The sequence below is a fragment of the Mobula hypostoma genome, chromosome 5 (assembly GCF_963921235.1).
Source record: "Mobula hypostoma chromosome 5, sMobHyp1.1, whole genome shotgun sequence".
Classification (NCBI taxonomy): domain Eukaryota; kingdom Metazoa; phylum Chordata; class Chondrichthyes; order Myliobatiformes; family Myliobatidae; genus Mobula; species Mobula hypostoma.
The window spans coordinates 121,693,912-121,716,002 of NC_086101.1; the positions used below are offsets into that span (position 1 = coordinate 121,693,912).

Below are 22,091 nucleotides of genomic sequence, written 5' to 3' on the forward strand. Positions count from 1 at the left end.
CTCAGAGGATCTATCCTGGGCCCAGCATATTCAAAGTCAAAGTAAAAATTTATATCAGAGTTCATACATGTCACCACATGTTATCCCTGAGATTCTTTTTCTGCGGGCAAAATTAGCAAATCTATACAACAGTAACTGTAAACAGGATCAATGGACAACAAACTGTTACAATGCAGATATAAATGCATAGCAATAAATAATGAGCATGAACTAACAAGATAAAATAATTTTTAAATAGTGTAGTTATCCCCTTTTGTTCAAGGGCCCGATGGTTGAGGTGTAGTGATTGTTCTTGAACCTGGTCGTTTGAGTCCTGAGGCTCTGAGGGCAGCACCGAGAAAAGAGCATGGCCTGAGTGGCGTGGATCTTTGATAATGAATGCTGCTTTCCTGCACAATCACGAAGAAGGCATGCGAGTGGCTATACATCATTAGGTTGTTAAGATCTGGTATGTCACCAAAGACTCCAGCAAATTTAACATTTTATTTTACTCATTGCGGAAAAGGTCCTTCTGGCCAGTCACCCAGGAACCCCTGACAACTCCAATTTAACCTTAATCTAATCTCGGGACAATGTACAGTGACCAGTTAACCTACCCGGTATATCTTTGGACTATGGGAGGAAACTGAAGGACCCAGAAAAAAACCACGCATTCCATGGGGAGGACATTGATTTTCCTTACAGCAGACGCCAGGATTGAACTCCAAACTCTTGACACCATGAGCTGTAACAGCGTTGCACTAACTGCTACGCTACCATGGCACCTGACATTTTACAGACGTACAGTACGACTGGTTGCATCACAGTCACGTATGGAGGCTGCAATGCACAGGATCTGAAGAGGCTTCAGTGGGTTGCTCCATCAAAGGCACAATCCTCCCCTCCATCAAGTACATCCACACTAGAAGTCAGCGTCCATCGTTAAAGACAGGTTTAATATCACGGCCTATGTCATGAAATTTGTTGTCTTTGCAGCAGCAGAACAATGAAATTCATGATAAGAGAGAAAAAAATTAAATACAGTATATTAAATAGTTAAATAAGTAGTGCGAAAATAGAAGTAATGAAATAATGTCATGCCTTCTTTGTAGCTGCATAGATATGTTGGGTCCAGGATAGATCCTCAGAGATAGTGACACCCAGCAACTTGCAATTACTTACTCTTTCCACTTCTGATTCCTCTTTGAGGACTGGTGCCTGTTCCCACATCTTCCCCTTTGTGAAATCCGCAGTCAGTTATTTGGTTTTACTGACATTGATTGCAAGGTTGTTGCACTCAACCAGCTGATAGATCTTGATCCCTGACGCCCTCTTGTCACCATCTGAAATTTTGCCAACAATAAATGTATCATCAGCAAATTTATAGGTGGCATTTAACCTGTGCCTAGTAACATTCATGGGTGTAGAGAGAGTAGAGCAATGGGCAATGCACACATCCCCGAGGAGCACCAGTGTTGATTGTCTGTGGGGTGGAGATGTTATTTACCATCCCCATAGATTGTGGTCTTCTGGTTAAGAGGTTGAGCATCCATTGCAGAGGGTTCTGTAGTTTTTCAATCAGAACTGTACGATTGATTGTGTTAAACGCTGAGCTCTAGTCAATAAACAATATCCTGACAAAGGTATAGCTATTGACCAAGTGGAGAGCCAATGAAATTGCATCCACTGCAGACCTATTGTGGTGATAGGCAAATGCAGTGGGTCCAGGTCTCGCTTAGGCTGGAGTTGATACTGGTCATGACCAGCCTATCAAAGCACTTCAGCACAGTAGATGTGAGTGCAGGATACAAACAGGTTGGTGGAATGTGAGCAGATGGACCTGGGGGTATAAGTCTACAAGTCATTGGAGTTTATCAGTAAATATATATAGAATAAACCCTACAAAATACTGGATATGGCCTCAGCAGATTTGTTTGTCAGTTGCAGTTTCTTTAAATGAAGAATTTAACCATCTTGGCATTCACACTTAAATATATGTGCAATGTGTTGAAGTTTTGTTCTTTATCTATATAAAAGTAATAGTTCATTGCAAAGGCATTGCTTTTCAAACTTTAAGCGCTAAATTATGTAGAGAAACAAATTCATAACTTGTTTCACTCATTGAATTAGTTGGGGTCTAATTTAGTTAAGTGTTCTATTATGAATCCTATAAATTGCAATGATTAGAATATTACAGTGCACACAAGATTTTTAAAAATATTCTTTAAGCTGTTAATCATGACAGCAGATATTATGCAAATGTATTTTGATTACTGGCCTTTGTAGAAACCTTTGTGTTTATATCAAAGCTAGCAAGAATATTTATTGCTAATGGTTAATATCAGACTTATTGCACTTTACTTTATATGTATCTAACCCAATCCAATCACAATCCCACAATGCTAATTACGGAATTTACAGGAGTCATATTTGGAGCGTATCTGTCGGAATAAGGAAGAAGCAATACGGCAGCTTCAGCAAAACCAAGAAGCTACCTTCAATAAACTGACTGAACAGATGAAGGAGCGAGAGGCTAGCTGGCAGAAACAGAAGAATGAAATGGAACGGCATTATTCTGTACTCCTTGGGGAGATTCATTCAAGGGCACAGGTACTGAATTGACTTTGCAGATGAGTAACAGCTGCTTCAGTTCTCCTTAATTTGTTTTCTAGCATCGTGAGCATATGTTTACAGTCAAGGTCAAAATTAACTAAAAGTTCTGCAAATAACAAAATTATTCCCAACTCTCCATAATATTGAGAATGTTTATCCCCATTCTCTATTTCTGCAAAAAGCTTATCTTAATTTCCAGCAAAATGATCTTAATGCAAGTAGAAATCACTGTTAAAGGGCGGAATGTTTCATCCAGTTAACTTTCTATCCTGACTGACAAAATGGGGATGGGTGATTTGGAGTTCATAAGGGCTCATCCAGTTTTTTCTAGCTCAAGTCACAAATTAGATTACGTCTGTAGTGAAGAATATCTGCAATACTGCTACTGGACTAGTAAACTGAACACAAGAGCATAAGAAATAGGAGAAGGAAATGACCACTTCAGCCTGCTCAGCCTGTTCTATCTCAGCACTATTTTCCTAACAGCATATTCAGAAATAATTGATACCTGTTTTGAATAAATCCATGGCTGACTCCTAACAACTCTATAGGTGGACAATTCCAAAGAATCATTACCCTCTGAGTGAAGAGATCTCATGGCCATAGAGAGATACAGCATGGAAACAGGCCATCCAGCTGATTGAATATGTATTATCAACCACCCGTCACACTAATCTTACATTAATCCCATTTTTATTCTTCCCATTTTCTCTTTAACTTCCCCCTGATGCTACCTCACAACAACATCACACTGCACAGTAGGAACAACTTGCAATGACCAATTAACCAGCATGTCAATGGGATGAGGGAAGAACTGGAGTACCCAGAAGAAACCTACATGGTCACAGGGCAAACTTGCAAATGTCCTGCAGACAGCATTCAAGGTCAGGTTTGAACCCATGTTTCTGAAATTAAGAGGCAGTGACTCTGCTACCTGTGCCACTGTGCTCCCTTTCCATCTCAATACCGTCTCAAGTTTCATCTTGGTACTGCCTAAACGATTCACTTTCTATTTCCATTTGTAATAATTCTTGCTATCAGTTCTTATGTTTTTGATGCCATTCATTATAATACTATGGAAGTATGATAGCATATTCAGTGACTTCTGGACAAAATTGAGTTAAAGTTGTTTAAAAACAGAACCAGTTCATGACCCAGAGATAGTTTATGTTAATTTTCAGTTACTTTTGTCCAGGACACCGAAGTCAATTTGAATATAAACATTTCCCATTCTCTCACCACTTAAAAATAACTCAGCATTTCTCTTACTTTTCTATGAAAGTGGATAATCTGACAATTCTCTACATTAAACACCATCTGTCATGTTGTTTCCCTCTCACTACTACTCAGATTCCCACGTCTGACGTCAACAAATATGGAAAACTATATTCTGTTATTGATCTAGTCATGATAATTCCATTAATTCCAAGATAATTATAGAAGAGAATAGGACTGGTCCCCGGGATGAGATTTTAAACCAGAGAAAGGCCAATTTTGATGGCATCAGAAGGGATCTGGCAAGATCTGGAATTGGTAGCTTTCAGGCAAAGGGATTCTTTGTATATGGGAGACCTTCAAAAGTGAAATATTGAGAGTATAGAATTTACATGTTCCTGTTAGAATAAAAAGCAAGCCTAACAGGTTTAAGGAATCTTGGTTGTCAAGGGTATTGATGCCCTGGTAAAGGAAAATGAAGGATGTGCATATCAGGTATAGGCAGTTTGGATGAAATGATGCATTTGAGAGGTATACAAAATGCAAGAGAACACTTAAGAGAAATATCCAGAGGGTTAAAAAAGGATATGAAGTTTCTCAGGTAGACAAGGTGGAAAAGAATTCAAAGGGCTTCTATAAAAGTATTAAGAGCAAAAGGGGTAGCAAGGGACAAAATTGATCCTCTTGAAGATCAGCGTGGTTATTTATGCATGGAGCTGAAACAGGTGGGAGAGATCTTAAAGGGTTTTTTTTGCATATGATTTATTTTTGCATCTGTATTTACTTGTGGGACAAACAGAGTCTGTAAATCTGAACAAAAAGAGTAGTGAGGTCATGGACCCTATCCAGATTATGGAAGAGGAGCTGCTTGCTGACTTGAATTAGGGTGGATAAATCCCCAGAGCCTGACGAGATGTCTCCTCGCTCCTTATAGAAGGCCAGTGGAGAAGTTGCAGGAGCCCTGGCAGAGGTATTTAAAATGTCCTTATCCGCAGGTGAGGTGCAAGAGGACTGGAGGATAGTTAAAACACTAGAAAATCTGCAAATGCTGGAAATCCAAGCAACATACACAAAATGCTGGAGGAACTCAGTAAGCCAGGCAGCATCTATGGAAAAGAGTAAACTGTCGATGTTTCTGGCCAAGATCCTTCATCAGGACTGGAAAAAAAAGATGAGAAGTTAGAGCAGTAAAGTGGGGAGAAGGGTGGAAAAAGTACAAGGTGGTAGGTGATGGGTGAAGCCGGGAGGGGAGGGGTGAAGTAAAGAGCTGGGTTGTAAAGAGATGAGAGCTGGAGAAGAGGGAATCTGATGGGGGAGGGTAGAAGACAGTGGAAGAAAGGGAAGGAAGAGCACCAGGCCATTGTCACATGCACCATCACTGACCTTTATTAACTCTGGGGATCTCTCATCCATTGCCACCAATCTCATAGTTCCTTTCCCCGCACCTTTCATTTCTACCTCCTACCCAAATACACAAACTTGTCTGTCCAGGTAGACCCATTGTTTGTGCTTGTTCCTGCCCCATTGAATTTACATCTGCATACCTTGTCTGTTTTATCCTCCCTGGTTTGGTCCCTTCCTACCTACGTCCATGACACTTCACACCCTCTGGATCTTTTCAATGGCCCTGATGCTCTCATTTTCAATATGGACGTCCAGTTCCTATGTACCTCCATCCCCCATCAGGAGGGCCTTAAAGCCTCTGCTCCTTTCTAGATAACAGACGCAACCTGTTCCCTGCCACCACCACTCTCCTCTGTCTGGCGAGACTGACCCTCACTCTCAATAATTTCTCCTTCAACTCCTTCCATTTCCTTAAAACCATAGGTGTAGTCATGAGCACTCACGTGAGTCCCAGCTATGCTTACATTTTTGTCGGCTAAGTGGAACAGTTTATATTCCAAGCCTACACCGGTATCACTCCCCGACTTTTACTATGCTACATTGATGACTGCATTGGTGCTGCTTCGTGCACCCAAGCTGAGCTCATCAAATTTGCCTCCAACTTCCACCCTACCCTCAAATTTACCTGGTCCATTTCTGACACCTCCCTCGCTTTTCTCAATCTCTTTATCTCTGGAGACAGTTCATCTACTGATACCTTTTATAAACTCACTGATTCCCACAGCTACCTAGACTATACCTCTTTCCACCCTACCACTTGTAAAAATGCCATCCCCTTCTCTCAGTTCCTTCATCTCCACCGCATCTGGTCTCAGGTTGAAGCTTTTCATTCCAGAACTAGTGAGATGTTCTTCTTCAAAGAAAGGGGCTTTCCTACCTCCACAATCAACATTGCCCTCATTCACATCTCTTCCATTTTGTGCATGTCTGACCTCACCTCATCCTCCTGCCACCCCACCAGGGATATGATTCGTCTTGTCCTCACCTACCATCCCACTAGCCTCGGTGTCCAGCACATAATTCTCTGTAATTTCCGCTATCTTCAGTGGCATCATTCCCTCCCCCCCACTTTTTGCTTTCAGCAGGGATCGCTTCAGGAGTCCCTTGTCCTTTCATCCCTCCTAACTGATCTCCTTCCTGGTACTTCTCCTTGCAAGCGGAACCAGTGCCATTCCTGCCCCTGCACCTCCTCCCTTACTACCACTCAGGCCCCAAACAGTCCTTCTAGTTGAGGCAACATTTTCACCTGTGAGTCTGTTGAAGTTATCTGCTGTATTCAGTGCTCCTGGTGTGGCCTCCTGTGTATTGGACCCGATGTAGATTGGGAGACCTATTCACTGAGCACCTATTATAGAGTTTTTTGAGGACCTGGGAATACAGATGCATAATTCCTTCAAAGTGTCATCAAAGGTAGCTAGGGCCATAAAGAGAGCTGTTGGCACATAAAGCAGGGCATTGAATATTGGGAGTTCGGATATGTTGTGCAAAATGTTGGTGAGACCAAACTTAGAGTATTGTGTCATTGGTTTAAGGTGAAAGGTGAAATATTTAAGCGGAATCTTAGGGTAACTACTTCACTGAGAGGTTGGTGTAAGTGTAGAACAAGCTGCCAGTGAAAGTGGTAGATGCGGGTTCAATTGAGAAGTTTGAATAAGTATATGATTGAGAGTGGTATGTATGGGTCCAGTCTGGATGCAGGTAGATGGGACTAAGCAGAAGACCAGGTTGATAGGTCTATTTCTGTACTGTAGTGCTCTATGATTATGGGTCTGTGTAGATTATGAACAGTAGAGGATTTTTTGTATCCAGTTTATCATGGCCAAAACGGGGAGAGTTTAACATATTTTGGCAATGGATTGGGACCCTAAGTAGTGGCTTCATACAATATGAGCTGGTGGGCCTAAAAGTAGCAAATAATATAATATGTGTATTGCCTTTTAAAGATGTTGATGCCAACTGCTTCCCTATCTTAAGGTTATTAAGCTATCTTAAAATAATTTTCACCATCTTAAAGTTGGGAGTGTGATGGAATAATCTTCATAAATGTGCATGTGAGCTACACTTAAAAACCTGGGCATCACAAAGGCCAAAACAGCTCGCTTGTTTTTACATAGAATAGTATAGCATGGAAAGGGGCTCTTTGACTTACCATGTCTGCAACAACAATGAGTCTAATGTAACTAATCCCATTTGTCTGCAATGAACCTGCATCCTTCTTTTCCCTGCCTGTTCATTTGTCTGTCTGAATGCTTATTAAATGTTGCTATCTTATCTTCTAGTACTTCCCAGGTATTGTTGGTACATATTGGTACCAATGACATAGGAAAAGGGAGGAGGTCCTGAAAACAGACTATAGGGAGTTAGGAAGGAAGTTGAGATGCAGGACCTCAAAAGTAGTAATCTCGGGATTACTGCCTGTGCCATGCGATAGTGAGCATAGGAATAGAGTGAGTAGAGGATAAATGTGTGGCTGAGGCATTGGAGCAGGGGGCAGGGATTCAGATTTCTGGATCATCGGGACCTGTTTTGGGCCAGGCATGACCTGTACAAAAAGGATGGGTTGCACTTGAATCCCAGGGGGACCAATATCCTGGCAGGGAGGTTTGCTAAGGCTATTGGAGAACATTTAAACTAGAATTGCTGGGGGGTGGGAACCGAACTGAAGAGGCGGAGGACGGGGCTGTTGGCTCACAAATAGAGAAAGCTTGGAGACAGTGTGAGAGGGAGGATAGGCAAGTGATAAAGAAGGGACGCGCTCAGATCGTTGGTTTGAGATGTGTCTATTTTAATGCAAGAAGCATCATGAACAAAGCCAATGAGCTCAGAGTGTGGATCAGTACTTGGAGCTATGATGTTGTGGCCATTACAGAGACCTGGATGGCTCAGGGGCAGGAATGGTTACTTAGAGTGGCAGGCTATAGATATTTCAGAAAGAACAGGGAGGGAGGCAAATGAGGTCGGGGCATGGCACTGATGATCAGAGATAGTGTAACAGCTGCAGAAAAGGAGGAAGTCATGGAGGGATTGTCTACTGAGTCTCTGTGGGTGGAAGTTAGAAACAGGAAGGGGTCAATAACTCTACTGGCTGATTTTTATAGACCACCCAATAGTAACAGGGACATCAAAGAGCAGATAGGGAGAATGATTCTGGAAAGGTGTAATAACAACAGGGTTGTCGTGGTGGGAGATTTTAATTTCCCAAATATTGGTTGGCATCTCCGTCAAGCAAGGGGTTTAGATGGGGTGGGGTGTGTTCAGGAAGGTTTCCTGACACAATATGTAGATGAGCCTACCAGAGAAGAGGCCGTACTTGATCTGGTATTGGGAAATAAACCTGGTCAGGTGTCAGATCTCTCAGTGGGAGAGCATTTTGAGGTAGTGATCACAATTCTATCTCCTTTACCGTAGCATTGAAGAGGGATAGGAACAGACAAGTTAGGAATGCGTTTAATTGGAGTAAGGGGAAATATGGAGCTATCAGGCAGGAACTTGGAAGCATAAATTGGGAACAGATGTTCTCAGGGAAATGTACGGCAGAAACGTGGCAAATGTTCGGGGGATATTTGCGTGGCGTTCTGTGTAGGTACGTTCCGATGAGACAGGGAACGGTTGGTAGGGTATAGGATCCGTGGTGTACAAAAGCTGTTGAAAATTTAGTCAAGAAGAAAAGAAAAGCTTATGAAGGGTTCAGAAAACTAGGTAACGATAGAGATTAGAGTTTAAGAATGAAATTAGGAGAGCCAGAAGGGGCTATGAGAAGGTCTTGACGAGCAGGATTAAGGAAAACCCTTCGACATTCTACAAGTATGTGAAGAGCAAGAGGATAAGCTGTGTGAGAATAGGACCAATCAAGTATGACAATGGAAAAGTGTGTATGGAACTGAGGAGATAGCAGAGATACTTAATATATACTTTGCTTCAGTATTCACTACGGAAAAGGATCTTGGCGATTGTAGGGATGACTTACAGCGGATTGAAAAGATTAAGCATATAGACATTAAGAAAGAGGATGTGCTGGAGCTTTTGGAAAGCATCAAGTTAGATAAGTCTCCGGGACCGGATGAAATTCCTTTCTGAACAATACTATGTGATTCCCTCTTACCACAAGATGATTCAAGAAAATCACTTAGCTCCACTTTCTTGCAGACAATAAGGGATGGGTATTAAGTGCTGGTCTGATTAGTAATACTCAGATCTGATGGAGAAATAACAGTCACACAAGTATTGAAAGTAGTGGTATAAGATCAGTGGTTTGTACCACTGGTTGTCAAAGTTTTTGTTCATAGGACATGAACAAAATTCCTAGTTTTTGGGGAGATGTTTGGCAGGAGTGCTCTGTATAATTAAGCTGTTTGCTTCTATATTGTGCGTTTTGCTATCTTCAAGTTCACTTGCTTGCAAACTCTTTCTTTTTCTCCATGGATGTTACCTGATTTACTGAGTGATTATTCCACTACTTTGATTTTCAGTTATTATAATAAAGGCATTATATGTTGGCTATTTCTGTTACCATTTTAATTTCCTTCAATTTTGCAATTAAAATACATTGAATAAAAATCATTACTGATGTAATTTCATATTTTTTTTAACAGTCATGCTATCTTGAAGCAGAAGAAGCCAAAGAAAAATTTTCCAGTCTGACAAAAGTCAATGATCAGTTGACATTTGAACTGTCACATACTAAGAAACTATTGTCTCAGAAACAGAAGGAACATGTTGCTTTACATGCGGCTTGTGCTCTGATGGCAGGTGCATTGTACCCATTATACAATAGATCCTGTGAGTTGTCTGTGCAGAAAGACTTCCTTACAGACCAAATGAACACATGTGAATATTTCAAAAATGAAATCAGGACCGTTGTCCAAATTCTTTCTCTGGAAGAGAATCCTAGCAAATCAAAGAAAAGGAAGAAACCACCAAGAGGATTGATTCAGGTTTTCAGAAAAAGTGTTATTGCTGTAATGGCAGCCAACAGACTTCAAGCCTTTGGTCGGGGATGTAGGCCACTATTTACATGGAGTGAGGGAATAAAGAACAAACCAAGACTTGCAGTTTTCTCTGGCTGCACAATGTCCTGTGTCTCTAGTTCAAGTAAGTACTGGCCTGACCAAAATTTTCGAGATTGTAACCGACCTAGCTGTAAATCACCATTTCTAACTGTCCATTCTGTCTGTTTGTCTGTCCATCCGTCCATTCGTCCTTCCGCCTGCCCTCCTGCCCTTCAAGCCCTGCCGGCAAGCAACCCACTGATTTAACCCTTGCCTAATTATGAGACAATTTTATAAGGACCAATTAACCTACTAACCAGTACGTCTTTGGACCGTGAGAGGAAACTCATGTATTCCTTGGGGAGAGGATGTACAATCTTCTTACAAAGGATGCCGGGATTGAACTCTGAACTCCATCACCCCGAGTTGTAATAGGCTGAGCTAACCATTACGCTACTGTGGCATTTCTTCTGTGGGTTGTGCTACTCCGAAATTAAACATATTCAATAATAATTAAGCAACACACATAAAAATTGCTGGTGAACACAGCAGGCCAGGCAGCATCTATAGGAAGAGGTGCTGCCTGGCCTGCTGCGTTCACCAGCAATTTTTATGTGTGTTGCTTGAAATTCCAGCATCTGCAGATTTCCTCGTGTTTACGTTCAATAATAATTAGGCAGATTTTGAAGAAACGAGAGAATCAGATATTGAGGTGTGATAGTCACAAATGTTATTGCTCATGAAATCATAGAAATACGTATCACAGGAATGTGTCCTTGCAGCCCATGCTGACCATGATATCTATCAATGCTAACCTCCTTTCCCTACATTAGGCGTGTATCTCTCGATGCCATTCCCAACTAAGAACCTGTCCAAATGCCTTTTAAATGTTGCAAGTGTCTCTGCCTCTACCACCTTTGGCAGCTTATTCCAGATATTCACCACCCTCTGCAGGAAAAATGTTTTCCTCAGATCTCCTCTGAATCTCTGCCCTCTCATCTCGTCCATTTCCTGTAGTTCTAGTCTTCTCTGCCCTGGGGAGGAAGGACTCCATCTATCGACATTTCATAATTTTGTAATACTACAATGTTACCCCTCAACCTCCTTTGCTCCACTTATTGGAAACTCATTTTATCCAATCTCTCCTTGCATCTCCGGTCCTGCATTCCAGGCAGCATCATGGTAAGTATCTTCTGCATTCTACCTCTATTCCCTGTCTATTCATTTATCTATCTTAATGCCTCTTAAATGTTGTTATTGTGTCTGCTTCTTCCACTTCCACTCACAGCATGTTCCCTTTCAGTTTAAACATATGCCTTCCAGTATTTAATAATTTCAGACTGGGAAATCATATCTGACCATCATCCCTATCTAGGCCACTCATAACTTTATATACTTCTAACACATTTCCCCCTCACCTTCTGATGTTGCAGAGAAAACAATCTAGGTTTGTCCAATCTCTCCGTATAGCTAATACACCCATCCACTGCAAAGCCTCTACATTCGTCCTATCATGTGGCAACCAGAAACATTGGTTAGGCTGCATCTGGAATATGGTGTGCGATTTTGGTGCCACAAGATGGAAAGAACAGCATTGCTCCCAGAGAGAGTGTAAAGGAAATTCACCAGGAAGTGAATTTCTCCATTTCACAGTCATCCATCCTTACCCCCATCTTCCTGCTCCCAGAACAAGGATATAATTCCCCTCGTGTCCTTACCTACCACCCCACAACCCTCCATATCCAGCACATTCTCCGTAACTAACACCTTCTTCAACCCAATCCAACCACTAAACAAATCTTTCCCTCTCTCCACGCGCCGCTTTCTGTATGGATTGCTCTCTTCGTGACTCACTTGTCCATTCGTCCTTCCCCACTGGTCTCCGTCCTGACACTTATCTCTGCAAGGGTGACAAGTGCTACAACTGACCCTTCACCTCCTCCCTCACCTCCATTCAGGGTCCCAAGCAGTCCTTCGAGGTGAGGCAACATTTCAGCTGCAAGTCTGTTAGGGCCATCTACTGTATACAGTACTCCAACTGTGGTCTCTTCTACAATGATAAGACCCAACATGCACTCACTGGTCACTTCATTAGGTGCCTAGTGTATCTAATAAAATGGCCACTGAGTACGTTTGTGGTCTTCTGCTGCTGTTGCCCATCAAATTCAAAGCTTGACATGTTGTGCGTTCAAAGATACTCTTCTGCACTCCATTATTGTAACATATGGCTATTTGAATTACCATCACCTTCCTGTCAGCTTGAACCAACCTGGACGTTTTCCTCTGACCTCTCTCATTAACAAGGTGTTTTCACCTACAGAACTACTGTTTTTTTTTCTCGTCACTCCATTCTCTGTAAACTCTGGAGGTGGTTATGCGAGAAAATCCCAGGAGATCAGTAGTTTCTGAAATAAACTACCTCATCTGGGACCAGAATCAGAATTAATAACACTGGCATATGTCGTGAAATTTGTTGGTTTTGGGCTGCAGTATAATTGCAATACATAATAACTATAAATTACAACAAGTATATGTAAAAAATTAAATAGGTAGTGCAAAAAGAGAGAAAAAAGAAAGAAAAAGAAAAAATCCTGAGTTAGCGTTCATGGGTTCATTATTCTTTGCATACTCCCTTCTTTATGTGGTTTTTAATCTGTTGTGTTGGGGTCAGGCTGGTGGAGATTTCAGAACAGATTAGTTGATGGTCACTCCAGCAGTTGTTGGCATTTAAGTGAGACACACCCTGAAGGCAATTGCAATTCTGATGTCTTCCTTTTATAGAGTCATAGAAAAGTACAGCACAGAAACTGGCCCTTCAGCCCATCTTGTCCATGCCGAAATCATTTCAGCAGCCTACTCCCTTTGACTTGCCATAGCCCTCCATACCCCAACCATCCATGTACCTATCCAAACTCTGCTTAAAGGCTGAAATAGAGCTCACATGCATCACTTTACCAGCAGTTTCTTCCACACTCTTACAACCATCTGAGTGAAGAAGTTTCCCCTCATGTTCCTCTTAAGCTTTTCACCTTTCACCCTTAACCCATGACCTCTGGTTGCAGTCCATAAGAACATAGAACAGTACAGCATAGTACAAGTCCTTTGACCTACAATGTCCCAACTTTTTAACCTACTCCAAGCTCAATATAACACTTCCCTCCCACATTGTTATATATTTTTGTTCATCCATATTCCTACAAGACCATAAGACCATAAGATATAGGAGCAGAATGAGGCCATTTGGTCCATCGAGTGTGCTCCGCCATTTCATCATGGCTGATACACTTTTCCTCTCAGCCCCAATCTGCTGCCTTCTCCTCGTGTCCCTTCATGTCCTGACCAACCAAGAATTTATCAATCTGTGCCTGAAATATATGTAGAGACTTGGCCACTACAGCTGCTTGTGGCAATGAATTCCGCAGATTAACCACTCTCTGATGAAAGGAATTCCTCCATACCTCCATTCTAAAAGGACACTCCTCTATTCTGAGGCAGTGTCCTCTGAGCCTACACTCCCCCATCAGAGGAAAAATTCTCTCTACATTCATTCCATCAAGGCCTTTCAACATTTGATAGGTTTCAATGAGGTCACCCCTCGTTCTTCTGAATTCTAGTGAATACAGGTCCAGAGCCATCAAACATTCTTCATATGACAACAAGCCATTCAATCCTGGAATCATTTTCATGAACCTCCATTGAACCCTCTCCAGTCTCAGCATATCCTTTCTAAGATACGAGGTCCAAAACTGCTCACTATACTCCAGGTGGGGCCTCACCAGTGCTTTATTAAGCCTCAGCATTACATCCTTGCTTTTATATTCTAGTCCTTTTGAAATTAATGCTAACATCGCATTTGCCTCCTCACCACAGACTCAACTTGCAAATTAATCTTTAGGGAATCCTGCCCAAGGACTCCCAAGTCCCTTTCCACCTCAGATTTTTGTATTTTCTCTCCATTTAGGAAATAGTCAACCCTCTTCTTTTGTCTGCCAAAGAGCACGACCATACACTTCCCAACACTGTATTCTGTCTGCCACTTCTTTGACCATTCTCCTAATCTGTCTAAGTCCTTCTGTAGCCTCTCCACTTCCTCAAATTACCTGCCTCTCCTCTTATTTTCGTATCATCTGCAAACTTTGCAACAAAGCCATCAATTCCGTCATGCAAGTCATTGACATATAAAGTAAAAAGAAGCAGTCCCAACACAAACCCTTGTAGAATACCCCAAGTCCCTGGCGGCCAACCAGAAAAGGCTACCTTTATTCCCACTCTGCCTGCCAGCAGCCACTGTTTTATCCATGCTAGCATCTTTCTTGTAATACCATGGACTGTTAGCTTGTTTAGCAGCCTCATGTGTGGCACCTTCTCAAAGGCCTTCTGAAAATCTAAGAACACAGCATCAACTGATTCTCCTTTCTTGATCCTGCTTGTTATTTCTTCAAAAAATTCCAACAGATTTGTCAGGCAATATCTTCCCTTGAGGAAACCATGCTGACTACGACCCATTTTATCATGTCACCAAGTACCTTGAAACCACATCCTTAACAATCAACTCCCAACATCTTCCCAACCACTGACGTCAGACTAACTGGCCCATAATTTCCGAGGATGAGGCTTTCCGTTCCAGGACATCTCAAATGTCGTCTTTCTTTAAGGATCGTGGTTTCCTGTCTACCGTCATCAATGATGCCCTCACCCGCATCTCCTCCATTTCCCGCACTTCGGCCCTCACCCCATCCTCCCGCAACCGCAACAGGGACAGAGTTCCCCTTGTCCTTACCTACCACCCCACCAGCCTCCGGATCCAGCACATTATCCTCCGCAACTTCCACCACCTTCAACAGGACCCCACCACTAAACACATCTTTCCCTCTCCACCCCTCTCCGCTTTCCGCAGGGATCGGTCCCTCCACAACTCCCTTATCCACACGTCCATCCCCACTGATCGCCCACCCGGCACTTATCCCTGTAAGCGTAAGTGCTACACCTGTCCCTACACCTCCTCTCTTGCAACCATTCAGGGCCCCAAACAGTCCTTCCGGGTGAGACAACACTTCACTTGTGAGTCTGTTGGGGTCATCTATTGCATCTGGTGCTCGCAGTGGGGCCTCCTCTACATCGGTGAAACCCGATGCAGATTGTGGGACCACTTCGTCGAGCGCCTTCACTCCGTCCGCCACAACAGACAGGATCTCCCGGTAGCCACCCACTTCAACTCTGCTTCCCATTCCCATTCAGATATGTCCATACATGGCCTCCTCTACTGCCATGATGAGGCTAAACTCAGGTTGGAGGAGCAACACCTCATATACCGTCTAGGTAGTCTCCAGCCCCTTGGTATGAACATAGAATTCTCCAACTTCTGGTAATTCCCTCCCCCTCCCTTCCTCTATCCCTATTTCACTCTACCCCCTCCCCCAGCTCCCTCATGGTTCCGCCTCCTTCTACCACCCATTGTTTTCAGGGCTATGGCGTCAATGCTTCCCCTCCCTCACCCCTTTGTCTTTCAAATTACTGGTCTATCAAATGACAATACAAGCATTCTTCAAATCCTTCCCCATCTTTCCTTCTTCATTCCTGATGAAGGGCTCCGGCCTGAAACGTTGACTCATCGTTTCTGACTGATGCTGCCCGACCTGCTGAGTTCATCCAGCGTACTGAAAGTGTTGCTTCCATACTTTCCTTTCTTCTGCTCCTCTCCCTTGAAGAGTGTAGCGACATTTACAATTTTCCAGTCTTCTGGAACCATTCCAGAATCTAGTTATTCTTGAAAGTTTATTACTAATGCATCCACAATCTCTTCAACCACCTCTTTCAGAACCCTAGAGTGCACACCATCTGGTCCAGGTAACTTACCTACCTTTAAGCCTTTCAGTTTCCCAAAAACTTCCCCTTAGTAATGGCAACTTCACAAATGTCTGACCCCCTAGCAACTGGAACTTCCACCATACTACTAACATCTTCCACAGTGAAGACTGATGCAAAATACTCGTTCAGTTTGTCTGCCATTTCCTTGTTCCCCCATTACTACCCCTCCAGCATCATTTTCTGATATCCCCTCTCACCTCTCTTTTACACTTTATGTATCTGAAGAAACTTTTGGTATCCTCATTAATATTATTGGCTAGCTTACTTCTGTTTTCTATCCTTACCTTCTTAATGACTTTTTAAAGTTGCCTTCTGTTGGTTTTTAAAAGCTTCCCAATCTTCTAACTTCCCACTAATTTTTGCTCTATTATATGACCTCACTTTGGCTTTAATGTTGGCATTGATTTCTCTTATTAGTCACAGTTGTGTCATCTTGCCTTTAGAATACTTCCTTATCGCATCTATATACAGTACCCTGTGTCTTCTGTTACATACCAGCAGCAATAGACCACTAACTGAGTCAGGGTTTAATATTAAACCACTATATTTATTAGTATCTACTCAAAATATTCTGATAAGATAAATGCTGAAGGAGAATGATTTGGAATGAAAATAAATGCTGCAAAGACAAAGATGATGGTAATATCACGGAAGAGAGAAGTCCCCAAAATCAGTATCAGAATTAACGGTGTAGGCATAGAGCAAGTCAAGAAATTTGTGTACTTGGGACAGATGGTCACAGAGGATGGGAAATGTGATACAGAAATTAGACGAAGAATTGAGATTGCAAGATCAACGTTCTGGAGCCTGAGTGACATGCTGTGTGGCAAAAGGTTGGACTTTGGGTTGCGTTGTAGAATTTGGAAATGCTACGTCTGGAGCAGTCTGTTGTATGGAGTCGAATTGTGGACCTTGTGCAAGGAAGCGCAATGACAACTGGAGGCATTTGAAATGTGGTGTTTAAGGAGAATGCAGAAAATTAGATGGGTGATGAAGGTCAGTAATATGGAAGTGTTGAAGAGAGCGAGGAGAGAAAAGGAGTTGCTGAAGAATGTGCAGAAAAGGAAGCTGGAATATGCCGGGCACTTGTTAAGAGGTGGCGGACTGCAGAAATTGTTATTGGAAGGGATGATAGAAGGAAAGAGGGAAAGAGGAAGGCAGCGAACCGCTTGGTGTGATAATGTGAGGCAATGGACTGGGTTGAGTTATGCTGTGGCCAGAAAAAGAGTGCAAGATCGAAGAAGATGGAGGTGCATAGCTGCCAACCCCGAATTTCGGGACGGCACCCACTGCCTGACTGACTCAGAATATAGAAAATTAAACAAACTACTCTTCTCAACAGAAGGTAACAGTGTTATGTGTTGTAGCTCACAACTATCAAGCTCAGGAACAGTTCTTAAAGTGTTAAAATGTCATGCTGAAAAGTTCCAGTAATCCACAGAATAGATGAGGGGAGAAACTTGTAAATCCACATTAAAATGCAACGAAGAGGCGATCACAAAGAATTCCGCAGGTTCCACGCTGGGGAAAAGAAGTAACAGTCACAGAAGATCTCAGCCGTCGAGTTGTGTTCCGAAATCCATTTAGAGATTATCACAAGGTGACAGTCACGGAATATTCGTTAGCACAAGTGGTCACCACATAACACACCCGAATCCATGTAAGGGTTAATGAAAGTGGTTGCCACAGAATACTCGAAAAATCCACATATGGATCATAAGAAGTGACAGTCACATATCCAACATGGACTGTGTGCCGCTCATTCACCCAATCCTTTGGGCATGGGAGAGTATCAAACTTCACCCATTACTGTAGCGAGCTCCAGCTCACAGTCCGAAGTCTTTTATATATACAGTATATATATCTCTCTCTCCTCTCCCCTCTCTCCCCTCTCTCCCCTCTCTCCCCTCTCTCCCCTCTCTCCCCTCTCTCCCCTCTCTCCCCTCTCTCCCCTCTCTCCCCTCTCTCCCCTCTCTCCCCTCTCTCCCCTCTCTCCCCTCTCTCCCCTCTCTCCCCTCTCTCTCTCTCCCCTCTCTCTCTCTCTCCCTCTCCCCTCTCTCTCTCTCCCTCTCCCCTCTCTCTCTCTCTCTCTCTCCCTCTCCCCTCTTTCCCTCCTCTCTCTCCTCGCTCTCTCTGTCCCAGCGTTCTGTCCACAGTTTGTTATGCTGATGTCATACTCCCCCTCGTCCAGGCGCTTAAAGTGACGCCCACAGTAAATGAAACTCGAGGTCACGTAATGCTTCCAAATTTCTTCCAGAAATTTCAGCTATTCCTGCCTTGCTGTCATCTCTACCTTGCTGTCATCCCTACCAGTGTTCTTTTCCAGTCAATTTTGGACAACTGCTCTCTCATGCCTCTGTATTTCCCTTTACTCCACTGTAATACGAATACATCTGACATTAGCTTCTGCTTCCCAAATGTTGGGATGAATTTGATCTCATTATGATCACTTGGCCCTAAGGGTTCTTTTACCTTAAATTCTCTAAACAATTCCTGTTCTTTGCACAACACCCAATCCAGAATAGTTTATCCCTTAGTGGGCTCAACCACGATGTCTCTGAAAAGCATCTTGTAGGCATTCTAGGAATTCGCCTTTTGGGCACCAACCTGATTATCCCAATCTTTCTGCATATTGAAATCCGCCATGACTATTGTAACATTGCCATTCTTGCATGTATTTTCTGTGTCCCATTGTAACTTGTAGACTACATCCTTACTACTGTTTGGGGGTCTGTAAACAACTCCCATCAGGGTTTTTTTACCCTTGCAATACCTTCCGACTCTATGATTTTAATGATTTGGTTTCTTTTTTTAACCAACAAAGCCACATCACCCCCTCTGCCTACCTGCTTGTCCTACCTGCCACAGGTGTGCTCTGCACTGGCTGTGCATTTCTCTTCCTTCTCCTAACAGTCACCCAGTTATCTGTCTCCTGCAACTTACGGGCGACCATCTGCCTGTAGCTTCTGTCTATCACTGGTGCTCCTAGGGCAGTGTCCTAAGCCCCCTCCTTTACTCTCTATTTACCATGACTGTGTCGCCACCCACAGCTCCAATCTGCTAATTAAATTTGCTGACGAAACTACATTGATTGACCTCATCTCAAATAATAACGAGACAGCTTTCAGAGAAGTCATCACATTGACACGGTGGTGTCAAGAAAACAACCTCTCCCCCAGTGTCGCAAAAACAAAGGAGCTGGTTGTGGACTACAGGAGGAATGGAGACAGGCTAACCCCCATTGACATCAATGGACCTGGGGTTGAGAGGGTGAACAACTTCAAATACCTCAGCATACACATCACTGAGGATCTCACGTGGTCTGTACATACTGGCTGTGTGGTGAAAAAAGCACAACAGCACCTCTTTCACCTCAGACAGTTGAAGAAATTTGGCATGAGTTCCCAAATCCTGAAGACTTTCTACAGGGGCACAATTGAGAGCATCCTGACTGGCTGCATCACTGCCTGGTATGAGAACTGTACTTCCCTCAATCACAGGACTCTGCAAAGAGTGGTGGGGACAGCCCAGTGCATCTGTAGATGTGAACTTCCCACTATTCAGGACATTTACAGAGACAGGTGCGTAAAGAGGGCCTGAAGAATCATTGGGGACCTGAGTCACCCCAACTACAAACTGTTTCAGCTGCTGCCATCCAGGAAATGGTACTGCAGCATAAAAGCCAGGACCAACAGGCTCCGGGACAGCTTCTTCCACACTGATACAATTGTATTTCTATGCTATATTGACTGTCCTGTTGTACATCCTATTTATTACAAATTATTATAAATTGCACATTGCACATTTAGACGGAGACGTAATGTGAAGATTTTTACTCCCCATGTATGTGAAGGATGCAAGAAATAAAGTCAATTCAATTCACTTCTGTATGAATCAATGACCATCGAGCTTCAGCTCCAGTTCCTTAATATCTTCTCTCAGGAGCTGCAGCTCAGTGCACCAGTTGCAGATGTGTTTATCTGGGAGACTGGAGGTCTCCCACTTACCACACACACACACTACAGAACTTTGCCCCTAGAGCCATCGTCACTGCACTACCATGCCCTAACAGAAAAACAAATAAGAACAAAAAAGCTAAGAAATGGTAGATATGATGAGTAACTTTTTTCCCTTAATATCCCCAGTGGAAAACATTGCAAATATCTCAAAGATATCAGTTGGGCTAATTTCCAATAGCATTATAGTATTTAGAAAGGGTGAAGTTTTATAGAAAATCAGGAGGCTAAACACAGCAAGATGCCAGGACTTGATGGACAGCATGCTAGGATTTTAAAGGAAGTGGCTACAGAGAGGTTGGAGCCATTGGTTGAAGTTATGCACAAGCTGCTGAACTCTGGGAGGGTGCCAGAAGATTGGAAAACAGGTAATGTGACCACCTCCTCCAGCCTGGCTGTCCCAAAAAGGAGAAATGTAGAATGCAGGGAACTCAGGCTAGTATACGCTGGTTAGTCTGACAGCTTATATTAATAAACTGTGGATGTAACCAGGAGAGTTTTTTCAAGATGGTGCTGAGCTGCGGCCTCCATCGTGATCATGGCTCAGACTTAGTTGTTTTTAAGTTTGGAGGGATGGTTTTGGGGACAGAGAGGATAGGAGGAGGTCAGGTCCATGATTGCAGATGGGTGGGGGGAGGAACGTGTCTAGATACTCTGAATCTTGAGTGAGTGGGCAGAGGTATATAAAATGGACTTTAATGTAGGGAAGTGTGAGGCCATGGACTTGTGTAAGAGAAATCAAAAGGCAGATAATTTCATAAACTGGAGGAGACTGCAAATGAGTGAGGTGCACTTGATCTTGATATTTTTATGTATAAATCACAACATGTAGTGGGAGATTCAATAAGAAACTAAGAAGCCAAATGCCATGACCAACCTCATTCCCCATCCACTGCTACCAACCTATAGTCCCCTCACCCCACACTGCTTGTTTCTATCTCTTATCCAAAATCCACAAAGCTGACTATCTGGGTAGGCCCATTGTTTCTTTCTGTTTCTGCCCCACTGAACTTGTGTCCACATACCTCGATTTAATTTTGTCCCCTTTGGTTCAGTCCCTTCCTGTCTACATCCATTACATATCACATGCACTCAATCACTTCAATCACTTTAAGTTTCCTGGCCTTGGTTGCTTTATTTTTAACATGGAAGTCCAGTCCCTATACATTTCTATCCCCCATCAAGAAGGCCTTAAAGCTCTCTGCTTTTTTCTGAGACACAGACCTAACCAGTTCCCTTCCACCAGCACCCTCCTCAGTTTGATGTAATTGCTTCTCATCCTCAACAATTTCTCTTTTAGAGAAATTTCTCCTTACAAATTCTCTGAAGTCAAGTTGCAGCCATGGGCATCTGCATAGGCCCCAGCTATGCCTGCCTTTTCATGTGGAACAGTCCATGTTCCAAGCCTACATTAGTAATTCTCCCCAGCTCTTTCTATGTTACATTAGTGCATTGGTGCTGCTTCCTGTATCCATGCAGAGCCTGTCAATTTCATGAACTTTGCCCCTAACTTTCACCCTGTCCTCATACTTACTTGGTTCATCTCCGACATCTTTCTCCACTTTCTAGATATCCCCTCTCTATCTCTGGAGACAGTAATTTCCCTTTTAAGAAATGAACTTTTGAACCATCTGAATGAACAAGCAATTTTACAATCTCCCAAGGGACTCAGGATTTAGTGAACTTGACTCTCAGGAATGCAGTTCCATCAGCTTGAGGAAGATGAAGATTGGCCATCACCAAAAGAGAGTGCACTGGGGCAGACTTCAAGCCAGATTAAAGTATTGAGGGAGAAGGCTACCTCTTCCAAGCATAATGTTAGCTGATGGACTGTCATTGGAGAACAAGATAGAGGACTGAAGGGCAGGATTACTGTATCAGAGGGAAATGAAGGATTGCTGCATTCTCTGATTTGTTGTGACATGGCTCATTCAGAGTACATTGGACATGCGATCTAGCCTAAGGGATTCTCAACCCTCCGGATGGACCCAACTGCCGATTCGAAGAA

General features: G+C 43.0%; 1 protein-coding gene across 3 annotated transcripts in view; it reads left to right on the forward strand.

The window, feature by feature from the left end:
• LOC134346982 (coiled-coil domain-containing protein 171-like) overlaps positions 1 to 22,091 on the forward strand; it is a 474,163-nt gene that overhangs the window by 179,264 nt on the left and 272,808 nt on the right. For all 3 annotated transcript variants that reach the window (XM_063048911.1, XM_063048912.1, XM_063048913.1), the window contains exons 15-16: positions 2,401 to 2,589; positions 9,804 to 10,302. In XM_063048911.1, the coding sequence (XP_062904981.1) occupies positions 2,401 to 2,589; positions 9,804 to 10,302 (688 nt within the window). The remainder of the gene's footprint in view (positions 1 to 2,400; positions 2,590 to 9,803; positions 10,303 to 22,091) is intronic.